Source organism: Sapajus apella, unplaced genomic scaffold (assembly GCF_009761245.1).
Source record: "Sapajus apella isolate SASKATOON/1434 unplaced genomic scaffold, GSC_monkey_1.0 scaffold36, whole genome shotgun sequence".
Classification (NCBI taxonomy): domain Eukaryota; kingdom Metazoa; phylum Chordata; class Mammalia; order Primates; family Cebidae; genus Sapajus; species Sapajus apella.
Window position 1 is genome coordinate 11,518,745 of NW_022436976.1, and position 24,528 is coordinate 11,543,272.

Genomic DNA, 24,528 nt, shown 5'->3' on the forward strand with positions numbered 1-24,528 from the left:
GGCATTAAAAAATCACAATTTTATTTTTGCAATGAATCTCTACGTGACTAAAAAAGGCAATATTCAATGAGCAAACACATGAAGCTATTTTAAAAAGCTATCTATTTTTATAAGATAGGTTTCTCTAAAATGTAGAGAAATTACATCTTATTTTTCTGAATGGCTGATACACTCAACCAACTAAAATACTCTTATAAAGAGCAGCTTTATAAAACCTACTAGAAACATTACAACCAAGACATGCCAGAACTAAAACTCAGTAGTCTTCAGGGAAGATGGTAATGTTGATTCCTAGATCATCATCATCATCATTTTCAAGTTCTTTATCATTTTCTTTAGTAATACACTGGCCATGTGCTTTTTCTTGATTTCTTTGTTTCTTATGAGTATATGATGAGTTATTTTTCTCTTTGATCTTGGGATGTAAGTTAGTCATAGTTTCCCTTTCCATCACATGCTGTAGGCAGTTGTAAAACCTGTAAAGAAATAAGTACTATGGTTATATCTGTGTGTACCGAAATGAAATGACTGAAATATACCAAGAGCTTATAAGATATAAATTTGACTATGTCCCATATTAGCTTTATAAATATAAAATAAATCAAATAAATAATATGTTTTTCTAGGGAAATAAATGTGCTTTCAGTTTTTTAGGAACAGCCCTGAAAATTGGGTTGGGAATCACCTCTGTCCTATCTCAATTTCTATCCCAAATGTAGGGGTCAAAGAAGAGGGTAAAAAAGAATGGCGATTAGTATTTCCTTATTACAAAAAGCATAACCATAATCACTCATTTTAGGCAATTTGTAAAATGTATGAGGTTACAAATACAGATCACCTCTACATAACTAGAAATAACTGCTCTCAATATTTTTCTTTTAGGCTTATTAATGAATTCTGAATTAATGTATTTATTAATTCATATACCTATTTTTCACAGTGAGAATATTACATATAAAGTTTTACATTGTTTTTTTCAAATTTAATATCTATTGAGAATGGCAGTATAACATTATGTCATCTAGACTGCACTTTATATTCAAATTTTCCCTGATACAAACAAAAATGTGGTAAGCCTTTTTGAAAATGATGTGATGTGAGTTTTTAGCCATTTCTTTACTACAGACACCTAGAAATATGATCACATAGATAAAAGGCATAAACATTACAAGGCTCTTGATTAATACTGTTTGTTTTCCACAATAGGTGTTCAAAGAAATATGCTTCTAATAGCAGCACTTGAGAGAGATCACTACACCTATACACTGAATATTACCATCAAAAAACACATTCTGTCTGGATGGGTGAAAATGGTATCTCATTATTTTAACTTTCATTTCTTTGTAAGTAAAACACAATGTTTCTCATTTATTAGCTATTTGAATTTTTTAGTGTAAATTGTTCTTTTCCTTTATTCATTTTTCTATTAAAGTTTTAGTATTGATTTTGTGATACAATAAACTGTAAGCTCTCTGAGAACCAGGCCTCGTTTCTTTTCTATCTACCCTTATGTTAACACTGAACACAAAACTCTGCTTAACATAGTAGCCTTCAGTATATGTTGGAAGGCAGCAGGCAGCATGGTGTGTTGCATATATTTGACAACAACATTCCTTTGGGAAAGCTGAAGTCAGCTAATTCCAATTTCTCACAGTCTTGATTTTTCACATTTATAAAGCTGGATATTATTATCCCGTACCTAGCGGGGTTGTCAGAGGATTACAGATATATGTGAGTACCTAGCAGAGAGTTAGTTCTCAAAAATGACTACTTTTATAGAATACAGACTTCATGAGACCAAGAATCCTATCTATCTGTCTTCTGTCATATTCTTAGCATATAGTAGAGTGCTGGCATACTCAGTAATATAATGAATGAATGAATAAATAACCACTGAATAAAAAACGTAACTATAAATGTATTATCCTAGGTCCCAAACTAGAATGATCTGAAAGTTAGGAAACCCTCTTGCCACTGCAGAGATCTCATCTTACTTTTATATCCTATTATAATGGGAGACTATGGCAGGAAATTTTTGAGATCTACAGAATAGGTCTTTATTTGGACCAATTTTCATCTTTGTTTGAGTCAATGAACAGGCTAAGTTCTACTTGCAAAGCCTATAAAACTTGAAAACTCCAAATAGACACCTATTCCTAAATACTTCATATAACTCTAATATATATACAACATGATTAGTACATATCTTGTCCATTTTCAAGAACTTAGGCACTCATCCCTGTACACTTTGATAGCTAGTGCTGTGCCTGGCAAATAATAGATGCTCAATAAATATTTTATCAATGAATAAATTAATGTCAAAAAGGGATATAGAGTTAAATTTAAAAAGATTGAGAAACATGACATACAAACTTTTCGGACCTTGTTCCATGGTAACATCCTTTCACTTAATGCACCCTTTACTGAAACCTGGCTCCCCATTTTCCTTTGTTCCTCCCAAGTGGTGACTGTTTATCCTTCCCATATCCTGCTACCACAGAGCTGAGAGATGAGGTCAGAATTCAACTGGCTCATCAACATTTTCCCAAATTTCTTCATTTGCTCTTCACGTCATCTACCAATACTCTGATTCCTTACATTGATGAAAACTTCTATGCTTGGTTTGATCTTTCTTTCCAGGTCTTGTCACCATCTTAGGTGATGTCATGATTGGTATTCTTCTCATATTCCACACCGCCTGTTCAGAATGACCTAAATTAATGTTATCTAAAACATAAATCTGAGCATGCCACAAGATGGTGTGGCTCATCCTGATCATAAGATGATATCAATGTTATACAACCTCATCTTGTTTATCTACCCAGCACTCTTTATCTACCCAGCACTTTAGGGTTAGGTAACTGAGTGTTTTTTTCTGGATTATACTTTCTTCCTAGAAAATGAAAGATAAGATTAAATTCCTCCTTTATGATCACAGAGAATTAACACCTTGTGAAAAATGTCTCATCGATCACATTAAAAAAAAAGTAATTAAAGAGGAATGTATGCCTTGCTTTAATCAACCATTAAAAAACCTGAGAACTCAAAGCTACATCCTTAGAGTACCAAAACAACTGGTAAAATGGAACAAAGATCCTTTCCTGAATAAAAACTTCAAATACCAGTTTTCCTTTCCCTTTTCTAAGAGAACTTTAAAAATCCTTTGAGAAATAGTACTCAATAAGTCAAAAGTTAAGTTCTCTCATTATACAGTAATACTTAAGCCTGATTCTCAAAAGTACAATTTTCTCAACTCTCACAAGCAATGAGCTCTGAGTATTTAAGAAAAAAAAAGTATGTTCAGGCAACTGTGTTTTCTCCCTCCTTGAAAGAAAAGCAAATAGTCTTCAGATAACTTGTACTTAGTTCTCTTCATAAGTTTTCAGGCCAAGCCTGAGAAAATGAATTCTTGTTTTTCAATGTTTGTTAGAAAACCACTTGCAACAAAAAGCTGGTATTTCTTTGACTTCTCAAACAAAACACAGAATTGAGGAACAATTTTATTCCCTTTTAGGCTTCCCTCATTGACAAACATCAAAGAAGTCTATTTTAATATGTTATGTATTTAGATTTTAACTGATTAAGCTCTAGCATTTCCATTAAAAAAACAACATATACATGACAGGCCCAGTGCCAGGTACTAGAAGCACAGAGAAGTGGTCTGTGGTCTGTGCTCTCAAGCAGCTCGTGGTTTAACCAGAGCTGCAGATGTAAATCCACGTTTACCATGCCATGAAAAAGAGAAAGTGGAGGCATGCTGGGGACACAGTGCTCCAACTGCAATCATAAAATCCTCCTGTTCATAAGATCCAATGCGTGGGCTGAACTGCAAGGATGAATGGAAACTGATGATGTGATAAGAGAGGAATTGGGAGGAAAAAAAATGGGGGAAAGGGGGATGTCCCATGAAAAACTATTAGAAAATAAAATATATGTTTTCACTTTATATTATTTACTTATTTGGTCATAAGTATACTGCTGACCCTTGAATAATATGGTTTTGAACTATGCAGGTCCACTTACATGCAGATTTTTTTCAAGAAAAGCTATGCTGAATATTACTGCTTCTCCTTCCACCTTTTCTACTTCTTCTGCCTCTGGTATCCCTGCGACAGGAGGACCAACCACTCCTCTTCCTCAGCCTACTCAAGGTGAAGATGATAAAGATAATGGCTTTTGTGATGATCCACTTCCACTTAATCAATAGTAAATATATTTTCTCTTATGATTTTCTTAATAACATTTTTGTCTCTAGCTCACTTTACTGTAAGAATACAGTATGTGATATATATAATATACAATACATGCACTAATCAACTGCTTATGTTATAAATAAGGCTTCCAGTCAAAAGTAGTGTATCAGTACCTAAGTTTCTTGGGAGTCAAGTCATATGTCAGCCAGGTGTGGTGGCTTATGCCTATAATCCCAGCACTTTGGGAGGCCAAGGCAGGCAATCACTTGAGTCCAGGAGTTTGAGACCAGCCTGGGCAACATGGCGAAACCCCATCTCTACAAAAAATACAAAATATTAGCTTGGCTTGGTGGTACACACTAGTAGTACCAGCTACTCGAGAAGCTGAGGTGGAAGATCACTTGAGCCTGGAAGGCAAAGGTTGCCGTGAGTCAAGATCATGTCACTGTACTCCAGCCTGGGTGACAGAGTGAGACCCTGTCTCAAAAACAACAACAAAAGCCACATGGATTTTCAACTGCACAGCGGGGTGGTGACCCTAGCTCCATGTTGTTCAAGGGTCAACAGTACAGGGAAATGTGTGTTATTTATTTAGCTGTTTTAGACCCATTTTTAGAAATTACAAGACTTGACCATGTGCAGTGGCTCATGTTTGTAATCCCAAAACTTTGGGAGGCTAAGGCATGACAATCACTTCTGTCCAGGCCAGGATTTCGAGACCAACCTGAGCAATATAGCAAGACCTCATCTCTGCCAAAAAAGAAGAAAAGAAAAGAAAAGAAAAGAAAAGAAAAGAAAAGAAAAGAAAAGAAAGAAAGGAAGGAAAGAAGAAAAGGAAAGGAAAGGAAAGGAAAAAGGAAAGGGAAAAGGAAAGGGAAAAGGAAAGGGAAAAGGAAAGGGAAAAGGAAAGGGAAAAGGAAAGGGAAAAGGAAAGGGAAAAGGAAAGGGAAAAGGAAAGGGAAAGGAAAGGGAAAGGAAAGGAAAAGGAAAAGGAAAAGGAAAAGGAAAGGAAAGGAAAGGAAAGGAAAAAAGAGAAAGAAAGAGAGAGAGAAAGAAAGAGAAAAGAAAGAAAGAAAGAAAGAGAGAACGAGAGAATGAGAGAAAGAGAGAGAGAGAAAGAAAGAGAAAGAAAGGAAAGGAAAGGAAGGAAGGAAGGAAGAAAGAAAGAAAAGAAAGGAAGGAAGGAGGGAAGGAAGGATGGAAAGAAAGAAAGAAAAAAAGAAAAATGGTGAGACTAGCAATTTTGAGGAATCTAAGACATCTAAGTCTTCCTTCTCTGTGTTACTCCTATTTCCAATCTGCTGCCATGTCTGATTGATATTCTGCAGTCTCATTCTCATTTATCTTGTTACTCAGGGTCCTATTACTTCTTCCCTAGACTATAGAAAGAGCCTGCTTGTACTCACCCCATCTCTAAGCCATCTCACAGGTTTTCCAGAATAATCATCCTAATGCTTTGATGCCTTAACAAAGTAGCACTGTTTTTGAAAAAGTCTAGTCAACTAAATTTGTGAACATTTATTAACCACTATTCTCATTCCAGACACTCAGAATATAATGATGAGCAAGAAACTGTTTTTGCCTTTGGAGAACTCAATATAATGTGTTAACTCTTGAGTTCCTTTATCTTTTATAATTAACTGAATAAATGTTTCTTGGGCTTCTATTATGAGCTAGATATATGTTATGTTGTAGGATGAGATATCTCAAGTGTGTTTGTGTATGTGCATAAAGTTGGGGGCCGGGGGGAGTCCTATCTTCAATGTGACCATGTTGCAGTAGAAAAAAAGATGTACAATTAAATAACTGTAAATCAATGTAATACACATTTCTGTTTTGTACTGAGGCATAAACTATAATGATACTGCTAAATGATGGTAAGAATCAGAACCAAGAAAATGGCTACGGGGGTTAGAATAACATAAGAAACATGTTAAGGAAAAGCTGGTGAGATATTTTAATCAGATATGTTCAAACAGTTATTGGATATGTTGGCCCAACACTCTAGAAAGATTTGGAAGACCTGCCAGTATGTGGAAAAGTAGCAGAACTAGTTGAAGCCATGGGCTAAGGACAGAAACTTGGAGAACAGTATTTAATGAAGAGGTAGAAGAAGAGAACCCTACAATGAAACTAAGAAGAAATATCACAAGCAGGAAGAAAAGCAGCAAAGTTATATAACAGAAATTGTTACTCTCTAATCTTCTAGGTAAACTGAACCATTCACTGATCCCTGTTTATGGCTTACATATTGCCATTTGTATTAGTCCACTTTCACCCTGTTGATAAAGATATAGTCAAGACTGGGTATTTTATAAAAGAAAGAGATTTAATGGACTTACAGTTCTATGTGGCTAGGGAGGTCTCACAATCATGGTGGAAGGTGAAATGCATGTCTCACATGGGAGAAGACAAGAAAAGAGAACTTGTGCAGGGAGAATCCCATTTTTAAAACGATCAGATCTCATGAGACTTATTCACAATCATGAGAACAGCATAGGAAATACCTGGTCCCCATGATTCAATTACCTCCTACTAGGTCCCTCCCACAACACATGGGAATTCAAGATTAGATTTGGGTAGGGACAGAGCCAAACCATATCATTCCTAAACTGGCTCCTCCCAAATCTCATGTCCTCACATCTCAAAACCAATCATGCTTTCCCAACAGTCCCCCAAAGTCTTAACTCATTTCAGCATGAACTCAAAAGTCCATAGTCCAATGTCTCATCTGAGACAAGGCAAGTTCTTTCCAACTATCAGCTGGTAAAATCAAAAGCAAATTAGTTATTTCCTAAATACAATGGGGGTACAGGCATTGGGTAAATACAGCCATTCCAAATAGAAGAAATTAGCCACATCAAATGGGCTTCAGGCTCCATTCAAGTCTGAAATCCAGCAGGGTGGTGAATTAAAGCTTCAAAATGCTCTCCTTTGACTTATGCCTCACATCCAGATCACAATGATGCAAGAGGTGGGTTCCCATGGTCTTGGGCAGCTCGGCCCCTGTGGCTCTGCAGGGTACAGCTTCTCTCCCAGCTGCCTTCACAGGCTGGTGTTGAGTGTCTGTGGCTTTTCCAGGTGCATGGTACAAGCTGTCAGTGGAACTATCATTCCGGGGTCTATAGCCCTCTTTTCACAGCTCCACTAGGCAATGCCTGAGTAGGGACTCTGTGTGGGGGCTCTGAACCCACATTTCCTTTCTGTACTGTCCTAGCAGAGGTTCTCCATCAGGGCCCTGCCCCTGCAGCAAACTTCTGCCTGGGCATCCAGGTGTTTCCATACATCTGAAATCTAGGTGGAGGTCCCAAATGCCAGTTCTTGACTTCTGTGCACTCACAGGCTCAACACCACATGGAAGCTGCCAAGGTTTGGGGCTTGCACCCTCTGAAGTCACAGGCCAAGCTCTACATTGGCCCCTTTCAGCCATGGATGAAAGGCACCAAGGATGCAAGGCACCAAATTCCTAGGCTGCACACAGCATGGGGACCCTGGGCCTGGCCCATAAAACCATTTTTTCCTCCCAGGCCTCTGGGCCTGTGATGGGAGGGGATGCTGTGAAGACCTCTGACATGCCCTGGAGAGATCTTTCCCATTGCCTTGGTGATTAACATTAGGCTTCTTGTTACTTATGCAAATTTCTGCAGCTGGCTTGAATTTCTCCTCAGAAAATGGGATTTTCTTTTCTATCACATTGTCAGGCTGCAAGTTTTCTAAACTTTTATGTTCTGTTTCCCTTATAAAACTGAATGCCTTTAACAGTACCCAAGTCACCCCTTGAATGCTTTGCTGCTTAGAAATTTCTTCTGCCAGATACCCTAAATCATCTCTCTCAAGGTCAAAGTTCCACAAATCTCTAGGACAGGGGCAAAATGCTGCCAGTCTCTTTGCTAAAACACAGCAATAGTCACTTTGCTCCAGTTCCCAACAAATTCCTCATCTCCATCTGAGACCAACTCAGCCTGGATTTCCTTGTCCATATAATTATCAGCATTTTTGTCAAAGCCATTCATCAAGTCTCTAGAAAGTTCCAAACTGTCCTCCATTTTCCTGTCTTCTTCTGAGCCCTCCAAACTGTTCCAACCTCTGCCTATTACCCAGTTCCAAAGTCGCTTCCACATTTTTGGGTATGTTTTCAGCAGTGCCCCATTCTACTGGTAACAATTTACTGTATTAGTCCATTTTCATGCTGCTGATAAAGACATACCTGAGAGTGGGCAATTTATAAAAGAAAGAGATTTAATGAACTTACAGTTCCATGTGGCTGGGGAGGCCTCACAATCATGGTGGAAGGTGAAAGGCATGTCTCACATGGCAGCAGGCAAGTGAAGACAGCTTGTGCAGGGGGACTCCCATTTTTAAAACCATCAGATCTTATGAGACTTGTTCATTATCACAAGAATAGCACAGGAAAGACCTGCTCCCATGATTCAGTTACCTCCCAACAGCTCCCTCTCACAACACATGGAAATTCATGATGAGATTTGGGTGGGGACAAAGCCAAACCATATCACTATCTCTTTTTTCTTTGTTCATGCTGTTCTTTTTTACCTATCACGCTATTTCCCCCTTCTGCAGAGCTCTTCATATAAAAATCCTACCTGCATTTTAGGCCCTGCTCAGTGACTTCTTCCATGAAGTTTTCTTTGATTACACTACACCACTTCTGAGTATATATCCAACAGAACTGAAACCAGTGACTCAGATACTTGTGCAATGATGTTCAGAGCAGCATTATTTACAATAGCCAAAAGGGAAAGACAACTATCCATTGACAGATGAATGAATAACAAAACACGGTCTATAAATACAATGGAATATTATTCTGTCTTAAAGAGAACTGAAATTCTGATACACATTACCACATGGATGAATCCTACATTAACTAAGTAAAACAGACCAGATACTAGAGGGTACATATTGAATGATCCCACTTAGATGAATTATATATAATAGTGAAATTCATAGAGAAAGAAAATAGAATAGTGGTGACCAGGGGATTGGAGGATGAGGAATGGAGAATTAGTGTTTAATGGGTATAGAGGTTTAGTTTGTGATAACGAAAACATTCTGGAGATGGAACGTGGCGACAGTTGCTTAACAATGTGAATGTACTTAATGCCACTGGTTAAAATGGTAAATTTCCTATTACATATGTTTTATCACAAAAAAGAGAAAAAAAATTGAAAGTGAATTCAATTACTTTTCTTCCAGATTTGCTTTATCAACATTACTATATGACAATATATTCTGCCACTTTATTGTATATTTTATTTAGTATTTTCTCATTACACAGTTGGTGAAAAGAACATGGCTAATTTTGTGCTACTCATAGCCAAATGGTGGTTTCATTTGACCCATGTGCTAACTGCTTATTAAATATAAAGATAGCCTTCCTTTTGTAGTCAATAGATATCCAAATTTCTCTACATCGTTATATATGAATTATCTTCCTCCATCTGGTGTCAGTCCCTGTTTCTTCTAGTCTCCAAATTAGTTGTTTATAAAGCAGGTTGCTGCTTGAAGGCCTTGTCTTGCCCAGCTCCAGAAACAACAGGCCCAATGGATAAGTCTCTTCCCACTAAGAACTGGCCTTAGGAATTATTTCTCATGAACAAGGCCTTTTTCTATTAAAAATATTTTATCTCTTTCATTTTCACATTTCCAGAACATTTCTTACTGCTGAAATGTTTCTTTAGGATTTTTTGAGTTTTGGAAAGTCTATTACAGATACTTGAATTGTGAAACTTTGGTCCTATGACAAACCAATCTTAGTACTTAATGAATGTCTGATTGCATAACTCATCACCTCCAGTATTTATTTTTTCTCTTTTCAACATCAGAAGAGTAACTCTTTCTCTGCATTTGGTTGAACATACAGCTGTTCCCAAAGGAGCTCCTTAATTTGTTCTCACTTTCTGAATTCATATGTAATCTTCTAATCAGTATCTTAAGACATTTTTACCCTTCTTTAATTTTTCCCTGATTTTACATGATAAGTATGGCTCTTGATGGCAGCATGCACATTATAATCTCAAAACATATTTTTGAGTCAATGGATTTAAGCATAATTTGATTTTATAGCTGGTGAACGTAGCTCAATTAACTTCACCAGGTGTATAGTTAGTTGATCTTGGGCTATATTTATAAGCTTGTTAAAATTCAAATAAGGAAATAGAGAAAACTGATTTGCTACCTCCTATGTTTAGCAAACAGTCTCACTGGATTACAGCTTAGTAAGTGGTAAACTTATGGAATGGTACCAGTAAATACTTACGTAAAGTAGTCTATAGGGTGGTGGAGTGCGTAGCTGCTTATTTAAAATTTTATTTTAGTTAGAATACTTGCTCAGAGCATTTTGTGGCCTGATTTTTGTGGTCAGTTTTTCTCATCCAGCGTGTAGTTAGAAAATTAAGCTCTACTACCCTAAGACATCCATTGTAAGTAATGAATTAACTTTTCTCCAATGTATCTAAAATGGTACATGTTACATAAAATCCTTGAGACAATTCAGAAAATAGTCACTCAAATAATTTTGTGAATTCTGTGGTTCAAATGAGGAACCCTAGCTGAGAAAGCATGGATGGCAAGTATTTTTATAGTTATAAGTTTATTCTCCATGAATCAATATAGAAAGAGAAGGGCTATCTTGTCCTGAGAGTCCAAAACATAATACGGTCAGAGCAGTCATTCTACATATCTAGTGCACATAGCAATTATTCTTTAGGATAGGCATTTCCCAGAAGTTAGAGATAAGAAAATTGAAGTCCAGAGAATTGAGCCATTTGGTGGAACCAGATTGAGTAACTCAGAACCAGGATTTTAACCCAGTTCTGCCTTTGTGGCCTATTTCTTCCTCATTTCACCCTTTTACACTGCCACCACTAGCACTTCTGGCCTTAACGGCTTCAGGAAAAGTTCTAAGTATTAATAAGAATGTAAGTTAAGCAATAGGAATCTTTTGCACTTTACAAACATGATTTGATAAAGAATGGCTTAGCAGAGAGGCATACAAGAAGCATCCTGTATGAGACCAGTGAACGAGGCTATTGCGATGGTCGTGAATGAGGAAAGAAGCAGTATGGATGGAGGCAGAATGACTGAGGAGATATTTAGGCAGTGATTGATTGAGTGTGAGGTAGCCAAAAGGGTGGGGAGAAGAAAAAAAGGAAATTATAAATGACATCAACTTGGCTATTACTCCTTGAATAACAAAACTGTGCATCTTGCTGATGGTAGGTCAGTGGCATTACTTTCATATATGAAAGACAGCATAATATTTACTGCTTCATATATAAACTTTATTCTTTATATATAAAAAGGTTGGGAAAAAAGTTGTAAAAGAAAGTAATAAAAGAGTTTGCTTTGCCAGGAGGTGAAGCTGAAGAACAAAAGAAGTATGGAGATGTGAACTGAAAGCCATACCTTCCTACTTAGAAAGTTATGGCAATTCTAGATCTAATCCATGACAAGAGTTTGGTATTAAACTAGAGATGTGAAACATTAATCAGGCAAAAAAAACTAAGCCAGAAATGTGAAATATTAATCAGACAAAAAAAGTTGACCAGGCTGTTATCCTCAGGAGAGTCTAGGTAATCTCTGATAGATCACATCTAGGGACAGTGTGCACCTCTTCCCTGGCTGCCTTCAGCTTGATCAGTTATAGTTCCTGTGGCTGTTGGGCTGTCTTTCCCAAATGATTATGTTTCTCCCCTTTCTTTTGGCTTCTGGTGATCATGTGCCCTACCATCCCCCAGAGAGACTCTCCCTTATGCTCCATATAGTGCCCATGGCAGCCTGACCTACTCTTATCTATTACTTTGATAATCTTTTTTATTACTGATGATAATAAAATAGATTTTTAAATTATCTACAAATGGATAAGCCGTTGGCATTATAAACTGAAGATGGCATGCATTAATGTTTTCAAGGATGACCTAGGCATGTAAGAATAACATGGAAATATAATATACCTCTCAATTCTTTTCTTGTTTTCCTCCATTTTTTGATTTGCCACATTTAGCAGGAAGTCAATATATTCCTCTGTCACCATCAGTTTTCCCTTATGACTCAATGGAACTTCTAAGCCATGTGTACTCCGGACAGCCTATAAGGTAAAAACAATTTAGATATGAAGACTTAGATACCAGAGACACTGAAAGTAACTAAAGAAAAGTCCCAGTCTGGGCTGTGTTTGAACATACTTTAGCTCCATTACAGTAGTTAGGTTTGTGCTTTGATATAATTTAGCTGAACACAGTTGAATCAAAGGAGATTAAATAGAATTTTCCCATCATCTACAGTCATTTCTAAAGAAAGGCATTCTATACATTGTCTTTCAGAGAAGCAGATGTTATCAAAGAATCAAATAACAATTTATATCTCATTATAGCTTAGAAAGCCACAATATACAACTTAAAGAAAACAAAGAAATAAAACCTCAATAGAAATCTTAAGGGCAAGTCAAAGGAACTAGATGGCAAAGAGTCTCAGTGCTCCTGGAGCAGAGTATGGTGCCAAGAGTAAACCGTGCCTCCTCTATCATACACAATGCCTGCTTCTCAGTGCTTGGGGGTTGACAATCTTAATAGCCTTGTTGATGAAACAGTCAGCATGTTCCAAGTAAAGCCAAACACTGGACTGAGGTTAAGAACAACCATACAAATGCTACAAAAATTATTAAGAGACTAAAAATTCACTCCATTAACTTTTATTGAGCATCTGCAATGTTCTGGGCCCCCTATAAGGCATGAAGATACAGGGTGTCCATAACATGGTCTCTGGCTTTAAGAGTTATGACGGAAGAAATACACGTGCGTGTGCGCGCGCACGTGCGCGCGCACACACACACACACACACACTGCCAAGAAAATGTTGAAGAGAAGCAACTAACTGAGTCTAAGGACTCAGCTTTATGGGAAAAGCAGCAATTGAGTTGGGATTTTGAAGAATGAGTGCAATTTCACCAGACATAAAAATTAAGAGAGGCCAAGGCTGATGGATCACCTGAGGTCAGGAGTTTGAGACCAGCCCAGCCAACAAGGTAAAACCCCATCTCTACTAAAAATACAAAAACTAGCTGGGCATGGTGGCAAGGGACTGTAATTCCAGCTACTTGGGAGGCTGAGGCAGGAAAATCACTTGAACCCTGGAGGCGGAGGTTGCACTGAGCCAAGATCGTGCCACTGCACTACATCCTGGGCGACAAGAGAGAAACCCTATCTCAAAAAAAAAAAAGATGGGGAGAACTCCAGCCAGAGGAACAACTTATCTGTGGGCAGAGAGACGTGAAACAGCATGATACTCTTGGAAAACAACTAATAGTTCTATATGGCTAGAGCATAAGTACGTGAGTGGGATATAAACATAAACAGGTAGATGCAAAATACCTGGTTAAGACTTTGAATATCAGGAAAACGTTTGGAGGCCCTGAGGTTTTTTTTTTTTTTTTTTAAATTTTCTATTTAGCTATGCTTTATGGGTGTGCTCTTTTGTAATCCACTCCTATTTGAGACATAGGTTATTGTTAAAGATAGAAAATAGGAGGGTATAGGAAGGTAGAAGGAGGGTAACCTCAAATAGTTCAAAAACAAACAATACAAGCCATGCCAAACTATAAATACGACAGGAGATCACAATAGGGAAAAATATCTAAGGGCTAGCTTGACCAGAGGACTCAAAAAGAATGCAAGTCTTTTAAGATCATCTAGTCAAAAGGTTGGCAAAACTTTTCTCTAAAAGGACAGACAGTAAACACCTTCTGACTTTGCAAGCTGTACAACTATGAAATTTTGCCATTGTCTCACAAAACCAACCTCAGACAATAATGAATCAAATGAGTACAGTGGAATCTGGCCCCACATGGGCTGAATGTGGCCCTAGGACAGTAGTTTGCTGGATCACAGATACTGCTGAGAAAATTCAGACCCTGAGGGGTGGAGAAGCTGGCCCAAGTTCACATAGTAGAGCTGTGATCTAACAGGTGTCAGTACAGGGGACTCTGAACTCCCTCTGTGACTCTTTCCATGATGTCACAGCGCTTTTGGGCCTTGCTTACTTAGGATGAGGAGGGCAGAGTTAAGAATCAGGTTAAAGGTAAGTGGAAAAGAATATTATAAAATAAGACCTCAAGTGCAAATCTAAACTCTGAACTTTGCCCTGTAGGAAGGAGTAAGTCACTAAAGGTTTATGAATAAGAGAACGGAAAGAAGATTTGAGTGAGGAGACACTGAAGGCAGGAGTCTAATTAGGTTACTCAATCTCTGGATCACTTTACACTTTAAAAATTGTTCTGTGACAAAACGTATCTTACCAACATAGTTTTTCCTCTCTTTCCCACTGTTATGCCAGAGTTCCTGAAACCAGAATCTATTGCCACGGAATGCTGTAAGAAAATAAAACTTGTTAAATTTTGATACTGTGGCTAATCCCATTATCTGTTTGACTCCACAAACTACAGAAACATATATAACCCTAAAACCTAAAACCTATTTTTTTTTTTTTGGCTAGCCAATATGGACTATGCTTTAAAATGATTTTTATCAAACTCCTAACATCAGGGAAAATATTGAAATACAAACTATGGAAATGTCATTGAGAAAGAGTATAAGTAGACTTCAATAACAAACAGTGACATTTGGCTAGTGATTGCTTCCATAAAGCAGAATGTAACCAAAAACAATCATTCTTCTAATTATGTTGTATAAAAATAAATAGGACAAAATCTTTTTAAAATGAGTAAAATGTTTTTCAGTGTCCCTTCTATTGCTTAAAAAACTTTGTTGAAATGATATGAGAAAAGTATAGAAAGCACAAAAATTCTGATCTGATTGGGGTGACTTTGTAAGTTATTTTATCAGTCTCTAAATGTCAGAGAGCCCTGAGGAGCAGACATGGGTCCCTTCTTTTCTCTAGCTCAGGAGTTCTTAACCAAGAATAATTTCGAACCCCAGGGGCCATCTGGCAATGTCTGAAGACGTTTTTGGTTGTTAAGTTGTCACAACTCAAAAGAAGAGGAAGCGGGATCTCTAGCAAATAGTGGGTAGAGGCCAGGGATGCAGCGCAAACATTCTCCATTGTACAGGACAGCCCCACACAAATCATTTTTTCACCTGGAATGCCAATAGCACCATGGCTGAGAAAACTTGCTCTAAGTACATGCTCTCCTTTTGAGATTCCCTGGTTTAAATATCATATATATATATAGATGAACCTCATTTCCAGTTCAGATCTCTACCCTGCAACTGATTTTCCCTTATATAAATCTATTTTTCTCACATCCAGTCTAATTTCAGTAAATGACACCATCATCCATCTAGCTGCTCAAGCTCCAAACCTAGATAGCCCTGATGCTTTCTACTTCTACTTCTTCATCCCCTATACCCAATTCCTATGATACTACCTCTACAATATACCTCAAATTCATCCAGCTCTTGCCACATCCACTGCTCACTCTTCTTCAAGTCTCTATCACCTCTCTCCTTAACTTCTAAAGGAGTCTCCCAATTAGTCTCTGCTTTCACTCTCACCCTCTTCAAACCATTCTTGCAGACTAGCCGGCGACAGAATCCAAGCTCTAAACCATGACTAATGATGTTCTATTTGTTCCACCCTCTGCTACTTTCGCTAACCTAGAGTGGCTTTCCTTCTGTTCTTTGAATACTCCAAACCATTTCCTGCATCAAATTCTTTATTTTTGCTATTCCTCTATCAGGACTACGCTTTCCCTGGCGGGTTGTCATTCATCCTGTTTCCATTCAATGCTATTGCCTAAAAAAGATCTTCTTTTTTGTTTTTTTGTTTTTGAGATGGAGTTTTACTCTTGTCACCCGGGCTGGAGTACAATGGCGCAATCTCCGCTCAGTGCGACCTTAAAGGCTTTCTTTAACCACCCTCTTAAAACACACTCTCCCCTCACTCTCTAGTGGAGTGCTCTCCTTATCTCCTTTATAGGACGTCTCACAGTGAGAAATTATTTTTATTTACATACTTATTGTCTGCCTCTGTCCCCTAGAATACAAATGTAAGCTCCTTAGGAGAGGGATACTACCTGTCTTTTTCTACTTTTCCCTAATACTTAGCAGATTGCCTGACACTCGGTCTGTATGCACTCAAAAAGAGGCTGTGAATGAGTGAATTTCTCAGTTAGCTCCCTGAAATGTTAGACTTTCATAGAGGCTTAGGCCCAGAGAAGGGCATGGCTGCGCTCAATCAGGATTACCACAGAGAACAGAACATGGATATAGAAACAGGAGAGTTCAAGTCTGGAGACACATCAGGGATGTGGAGTGGTAAAATGAGACTAAAACAAGGTTAGATAAAAGGTCAGGGTTAGAGCAGAGACTGAAGCCACGAGCCACTGAATGATTAAACACCATGTTTTGGAGAATATCTCTAAATGCTCGTGTTCCTCAGGCCCTCTTCCCTTTATCTTTTGTACTTTCTGCACAGATGATTTTATCTAGGCTCATGGCTTAAAATAATAATTATGTATTGGTGTCTTCTCAATGTTTATCCTCACTCCAGATGGCTGGCCTGCCTTCCAGACTTCTACCCAAATGCCTATTTGAAATTTTCACTTAGGTGGTGTTGTTATGGACTGAATTGTGCCTACAGGGCTTCAAAATTTATATGCTGATGCACTAAACTCCAATGTAACTATATTTGGAGATGGGACCTTTAAGGTGGTAACTAGGGTTGAATGAGGTCATAAGGATGGAGTCCTGATCCAACAGGACTGATGTCCTTACAAGAAGTAGAAGAGACATCAGTGGCATGCATACACAGAAAAAAGCCTTGACAGGACACAGGGAGAAGGCAGCTGCCTGCAAGCCAAGGGCAAAGGCCTCAGGAGGAACCACCCCTGCCAGTACCTTGATCCTGGACTTTCAGCCTCCTAATTGTGAGAAAAATAAATTTCTGTTGCTTATGCTATCCAGTCTGTGCTATTTTGTTATGGCAGTGCTAGCAGATAAAAACAGATGTCTTACAGGCATTTCTCACTTAACATATGAATCACATTCTTAATTCCCATTCCTTCAACTTCAGCACTTCCCATCTAGATAAAGGCTACTACCACACAGCCAGGGCCTCCAGTCAGATCTAAGTAGTTATCTATCCTTGATTCCTCTTTCTTCTCCTCCCTGAGGCTGTCCTTTTCCAGGCAACCTTCCAAGTCTGTAGATTCAAACACTGAAATATTATTAGAATCAATTCCTTTCTCACCTTTGCTGCTATTACCTTCGGCCAACCCACCACCACTTCACCCTTAGATCACCACAAACTACTCCTAACTCACCTCTTTTCACTTTCTGCACTCCTTTCTCTACGCTGGAGCAGAGCTGAGTTTTTCAGAACCAAAACCCGGAAAGCACTCTTTGCTTAAAACTGTCCCTTTGATGACTTTTCCCTGAACTCAGAAAGCAATTTGAGCTCTTTAATCTGGTCTAACAAAGCCTTACCTGACCTGGCCCCAGCCTCCTTCTCTCACCTTCTTTCCACTCTCTAAACACACTGAAATGTTGTATATACTTTTCCATCTTCCTGGAATGTTCATTTCCTAGCTGCATGCCTAACTCTTTCTGTTCCTTTAAGTCTTAGCTTAAACAAACCTTTTTAGAGAAGCCTGTCTTCAAGTGAGCTGCTTTTTGGACTGTTATTACGAGGTTGTTTTTTCCTTTCCTAGAACATTTTGCAACTTGCAGTTTTTTTTGTTTTTTGTTTTTAATTTGGCTGTTCACTTGTTTGTTTTTGCTGTCTCCTAACTTTGGGAGAGGAACCAAGACAGTCTATAATCTTGTTCATCACTGTGCCCCTAGTACTTGACATACTAAGACTCAATACATTATGGTTGCTTAAAATGCAATTTAGTTATATACATAAATAAATAAAAGGCATGAAAAGAAGAATGAAGACTAAACAGATGTTTACTTCATGTTCATTTAAATGACAAAAATAAAATATTCTTTAAAACACTTAATTGTACATGGAGTTCCACGGTATTTTTTCTTAAAACTTGGCAAACGAAAAGAAAATATAGAATGCTGAAGTAAAATTTATTAATAAAAACGTTAAGAAAGAAAATAGGAACCATAACTTGGGACTTATATTTTCCTAGTAATGATTAGGTACAATTTTTTCCTAATATTAAAAATAAATAGATTGACCAGATCGATAAATAATAAATAAATAAATACATAACTACTTGAATAAGGTAAAATCTCATTGATATTTATAAAAAGTTAAAAGTTTAAAATTACATCTACCCATGTACCTATACATTCAAGTATAATTACAACAAAATTTTACCAGAATCTGTGCATCCTGCAATTGTCGACACTGCACATGTAGAACAAATGGTTCAAATTTCAAAGTGGCATCACCATTTGCTTTCTTTAGAGCTACAATCTAAACAAATGAAAAGTGATATCAGACACAAGTATATGCCCTGTCCTTTGGTGACTCTTAACCCCATACATAACTTCAATTTCTCGTAGAAATTTTCAGAATCACTCAGCATACTTTTTCTGCAATAACTTTTTCCTCTGCTTTCTTGGTTATTTTTCACCAAAAACTTATTTGCTTATTTTCTTAAACTTTCTAGCTCTCCCATAAATCTTTTATACCATTCTTTCCACCTATTAGTGTACCTTGAAGAGGTAAACTGCTACTTTAATTCCATAACAGAGTTTTCATAAGGGAAAGTAGTATACAAAAACTGCATTAGGATTGTTTAAATGTTTTTTATTAGATCAACATAGAGACACATGTAATGTGAGAGAAGGGTCCAAACAAAGCCTGACTGCAAGCCATGTTCCCAAGAAGCATCCTGTACTGAGCACCAGTGCTTACCAGGAGCACTAGTAAGCTCACAAATAGTACTGCATGCAATGAGCTCAGAGCACAGCCAGTAAGTTCTTGTTCCCTCTGTAACAGGCACACATAAAATTCCCTTGGCATTAGCTGGGCGTGGTGGCACATGCCTGTAATCCCAGTTACTTGGGAGGCTGAGGCAGGAGAATCACTTGAACCCGGGAGGCGGAGGTTGCAGTGAGCCAAGATGCATGCCATTGTACTCCGCCTGGGCAATGGGGCGAGACTCCGTCTCAAAAAAAAAAATTCCTTGGAACTGCTTAGCTGCATGAGAACCAATGGCCCATGAACCCCTGAGCATGTTCCAAGCTTTCTGTATTTCAGGCCCTATGGGGCAAAGGTCAGGGTCCTTCTACTGCAGCACAAAGGGAGGTGTATGCCATCACTCTGCTCTGATCAGCTGTGGAACCAATCTGCTAGCTGTGGGGACTGATGCCTTGTAAAAGGCTAGATTTTGTATAGTCTCTTTCCTCCTGCTGTAGGTAAATGTTATACCATTTGAGCCTAGTATGTGTGTTGTTTGTTGTTAGTTACCTTGACTCATGTACTAGTCCCTTCCCTAGGTAGCACCTACCTGCATTTTGACTTTGGTTGCATCCATCTTATAGTGTAGCCTGCAGCACAGTGAAACATATATTATGTCTGAGCTAGAATTTATACGAGACAGTTATTATTATTGTCTGCCCAGAATCCCTGGGCAACATTGTCCCTCCCTCACACCATTTGATTCTGGTGGGGCTGTCAATCATGACCCTGTCACACATCACTCTATTAGAATACCAGAGGTGCCAAGTGCTTGCTTATGTTTGATCACAGATATTATTTCATTCCACTAGCAAAAATAATTGACCTAAGAGGGAGAGCAGCTCATCTGAGCAGGACAACTCTAAGTCTTTCTCTGGGATGGACACATGAATTGTTGGAAAAGGAAGTCTCTTTCTACTGGGGTTGCTGGCAGCTACCATTTCTACCATAAATAAGATTACCTGCAGTAGAAGAGAATAAAGGCACACTGCAAAGAGAACCAGTGCCCAAAGATGGAGATGAAGTGGGTACTCTAAAGATGTGAACATCTGAATTAGCAATACTTGATTCTAGCTCCATGCGTCCTTTCCAGTTAAATAAATTATCTTTTTTGATTAAAACAGAATTGGATTTGTAAATTCACTGGGAATGAAAAACGCCTGGCTGATAAAAACTTATGAATTCATCTAAACTCTTTAACCTAGGAAACTAAATAACCCATCAGAGATATGAAGATTTTCAAAAAGCAATCCAGGTAAGTAGTGTATAATTTATTTATATCAGCAAAGCCAGTAACACGAAGATAGTGCTAATCCCCTTCTCTTTCTATAATTTGTTCTAGGTTACAGGGTTATCAAATGGCAGAATTAAAATTCAAAATTTGGATCTAATATGTGTCTAATATCCATGAACTGTCTGCGTGTCCAAGAGGATGTGTTTTGTTCAGAAGCAGTAATGCTTCCGTACTTTTATCTCCTACAACCCCAAAACAGCCATTGCAATGAAAGCTCTCTAGGTTTTATAATCTTTAGCCATTATGATTATGCATAAAAATCACCTTGAATTTTCTATTCTTGTCATATGTATTTAAAGTAATTGTGAATTTAAAAGTTAATTTCTAAATTTATTTAAAACTTACCACATCATCTTTTACACAAGGTTTGTGTGTAACCAGCAGCCAGCAACAGTTTTGTTTCTGAACTTCAAAACCATTTATACCCTAAAATAAAAATAATATTTTAATCATACAATATTAATAAAAGTAATAAGCATAACGCATAGCATATTGTAGGCTTTCTTAAACTAATAATCTCAAGTCAGGATTTTAAGTGTTAATTAAAACAATTCAGTATGTTTTTGGGTAATGTTAACTCAGAACAAGAATGAGTACAAATAACTTGAGGTAGAAAATGATTTGAAAGGTAAAACTACTTAATAAACATCTTCTGAAATATGGTCATGATTTTGCAAGAAGAAAAGGAATTAGTATAAGGGATAATACCAGCAGCAACTGAGTTGTACTCTAGCTATTTGGCTAGCACAGTATTTAAAAAAGGGAAAAGATGTTTTAATTCCTTTTGTAGGACAGCACTGTCCCAATTCCACACAAGACCTACTACTCTTTACTGCCACCTATGTTGTTCATACATTTATAATACTTCCTTGGTCTCTACAGGCATAAATTTGTGACCTCCGAATTAGACTTTAGACGTAGTCCTAAAGGATGGAACTAAGATTGAAAGGTCAAAGTTTCAAGAAGGCAAACATTTTAATATTAACTTAAATTGGACAAATGTTTATTTGCAAAGTTCTATTAGGTACTTTGGGTATACACAGAACCTACCCCTCAAGGACACTGGAAGAAGGATGCAGGAAACCACATGAACAGAAATCACTATACTCAAAGTAACTATTTATATGATAGGTCCACAGGAGACTCTGCTGTCTTGGCCTTGGAACTGGGAATTGCTGTGCATGTCCTAACTAAATGTTTTGACTTCATTGTACGACTTTGGTGATGGTGACTTATGTATCTGATCTTGGGCTGGCTACTCTAATCTTAGAGTCAAACGTATGGCCCACTTCTAGCAAGTTTACAGGATCTAATGGTAGGACTGGAAACGAATGCCATCACTGGCTTCATCGTATCTATATATTACTTATCCAGATTTTCCCATTTTTTATTTTTAGTTGTGCTGCCTATTAGTAAGTTGCCCCAAATCCTTACTGAAATAAGGCAGATTAAAAAAACAAACAAACAAACAAACAAAAACCATAATATAAGGTGTAAGATGAGAAATGAAAATCCTAAACAGTTCAGAAGCAGTCACTACTTCCAAGTAGGTAGTATGTGTTTGTGAGTGTGTTCAGGTGGGAGAGGGGAGTTTGGGGAGTCATGTCTCAGATGTGCAGAGATGGGAAAACATTTCAGAAAAAAAAAAAAAAACCAAAACACGCGAGCAAAAGCAAGTAAATACAGGATGAAAAAGAATAGTTCAGTTTCAGTAACTAGCTAAAGATGAAGAAAAGCAATGGAAAATAAGGTTGAAAGGTATACTAGAGTAAGCATTTGGATGTTCTGATGTAGAAAAAATGTGTAATAAAACATAGCATAGGTGAGAAATAAGCGGAGTTGTAATTTAAAAACATGAATCTGTTAACGGTGTCAAACATGGTTTGGAGAAGAGTAGTTAAGTGACTTGTTAGGGAACCACTGCAAAAATCCAGGTGATATAGAGTTGTAGAAACCAGGCAAGACAGTGTGTGCGCATGAATGCCAGTGCTCTGGAGGTAATGGAAGTGATATAAAAATGAACAGGCTGGGAGGCCGAGGCCGGTGGATCACGAGGTCAAGAGATCGAGACCATCCTGGTCAACATGGTGAAACCCCGTCTCTACTAAAACTACAAAAAATCAGCTGGACATGGTGGCGCATGCCTGTAATCCCAGCTACTCAGGAGGCTGAGGCAGGAGAATTGCCTGAACCCAGGAGGCGGAGGTTTCGGTGAGCCGAGATCGCGCCATTGCACTCCAGCCTGGGTAACAAGAGCGAAACTCCGTCTCAGAATAAAAAAAAAAAAAAAAAAAGAACAGGCTCTGATAATGTGAGAGATCAGCAAATGAATGATCAGTCAATAATGGACCTAAAGAATGAGCCTAATAATATGCTGCCTTCCATGCTCTTAACATAATACCACGAATAAAATTAGTACAGCCAACTTTTACAGTGCACTTAGCATGGGCCAGGCACAATGCTAAATATTTCCAATAAATTATCATATTTTCTCCACACAAAATCCCTATAAAGCAGATAATCTTTATTATCCTCAGCTCATAGAATAGGAAGGGGTAGAGTTGAGATAACTTTCCTAAGGTCACATAGCCAGTGGTTTTTAATCTAAGTAGTATCACTCCCAAGCAGCCTTATCCTCAGGGACGATGTCCCAAGACCCCCTAGTGGATGCCTGAAACCTCAGATGCATGAATTTCTTTTTCTTCACAATTTCACTGACAGAAGATTAGTTCTTTCCGTAGATCCTAGCAACCTCAGCATAGGCTGGTTTTTTTTTTTTTTCCTTAAGTCTTTCCTTAAGAACTGTCACCTTTTTTACTTCAAAGCAGCACTTTATGACTTACTATTGGCAGATCCAAATTGCCAGCATCATTACTCTCTTACTTTGGGGCCATTATTAAGTAAAATAAGAGTTACTTGAACACAAGCACTGTGATGCACCACCACAGTGGATCTGATAACCCAGAGGGCTACCAAGTAACTAAAGGGCAGCAAGAGTATACGGTGGAATATTCTGGACAAAGGGATGATTCACCACCCATTCTGGAAGGAACTGGTTGGCTCAAGATTTTATCATGCTACTCAGAACAGCATGCAATTTAAAACTTGCTAATTGTTTATTTCTGGAATTTCCATTTAATATGTTCAGACTGCTGTTGACTGGGGTAACTGAACCTAAAAATAAGGAGGTATAGTTTGTACAGATGCTCCTTGATTTATGATGGGGTTACATCCCAATAAATCTGTCATAAGTGGAAAATGTAAGCCAAAAATGCATTTACTACCCCAGCCAACCCATCGTGAAGTTAAAAATCATAAGTCTAACCATCCTAAATTATATACGATCATACTTATCTCTGTGTAAAACTACCAGTTGTAATAATGAAGGGGCTCACCAGGAGGCAGTGAACTCCTTAACCCTGGTGATGTTCAAGCCCGCAGTAACAATGATTTGTCAGAGCTGCTGATGAGTGGATTCCCGCATGCAATACCTTGACAGGCTACGAAGTCTTTAAATTTTCTTAGTATTCATATAATAAAATCAAGTTTTCTAACCCTTGCCATACAAGATAGTTCCCAGGTCAGTAGTTTCAACATCTTTTGGGCACTTGCTAGAAATGCACACTATCAGGCCCTACCCTACACCTAAAAGAATCGGTATCTATATTTTAAAAGATTCTTAGCTGATTAATAGCCACGTTAAACTTTTAGAAGCACTGATCTAATCCCCTAAATTTCCCAAATAAAGAAACAGAGACCATCCCGCAGAGGAACAAACACACAGGCTGGATCCAGTAGCTCCTAAACACAGGGCTCCTAAAGTTTCGCACTAGAAGGCAGGCGCTGGACAGGCGCAAAGGGGCCTCACCCCGTCAAGGAGGAGAATGCGGCCAGCGCAGGAGCTGGTGGTAAAAAATTCATCTCGCATGTTCAGAAACTGCACAAGCTCTACCACATCCTCGTCCACACTGCCTTTGCGGCTGAGGTCCGCTTTGCTCAAACATTGCACCTTCCATTTCCTGAACTCCGCGATGCGATCCATGTGTGAAGGATTCAGGGTCTGCGCTCAGCTTCACGGCAGACTCGTCTCTCCCTGGGGGCAGCCATATTGAAGGGAGTGGTGGCCGGAAAGGTCCAAACTTCCTC

General features: G+C 38.2%; 1 protein-coding gene across 4 annotated transcripts; it reads right to left on the reverse strand.

The window, feature by feature from the left end:
• Positions 1-24,523, reverse strand: TYW3 (tRNA-yW synthesizing protein 3 homolog). 4 transcript variants are annotated; one of them, XM_032296582.1, is made up of 6 exons: positions 24,251-24,523; positions 20,728-20,808; positions 18,501-18,599; positions 14,506-14,577; positions 12,167-12,300; positions 1-476 (listed from the first exon to the last, which is right to left on the reverse strand). In XM_032296582.1, the coding sequence occupies exons 1-6, from the start codon at positions 24,422-24,424 to the stop codon at positions 257-259; spliced, it is 780 nt and encodes a 259-aa protein (XP_032152473.1). In that variant the 5' UTR covers positions 24,425-24,523; the 3' UTR covers positions 1-256. The 4 variants fall into 4 exon arrangements, with proteins under 4 accessions (XP_032152473.1, XP_032152476.1, XP_032152475.1 ...); XM_032296585.1 differs by having other exon boundaries at positions 154-476; positions 24,392-24,483; XM_032296584.1 differs by lacking the exon at positions 20,728-20,808 and having other exon boundaries at positions 154-476; positions 24,251-24,478.
• Positions 24,524-24,528: the final 5 nt, after the last annotated feature.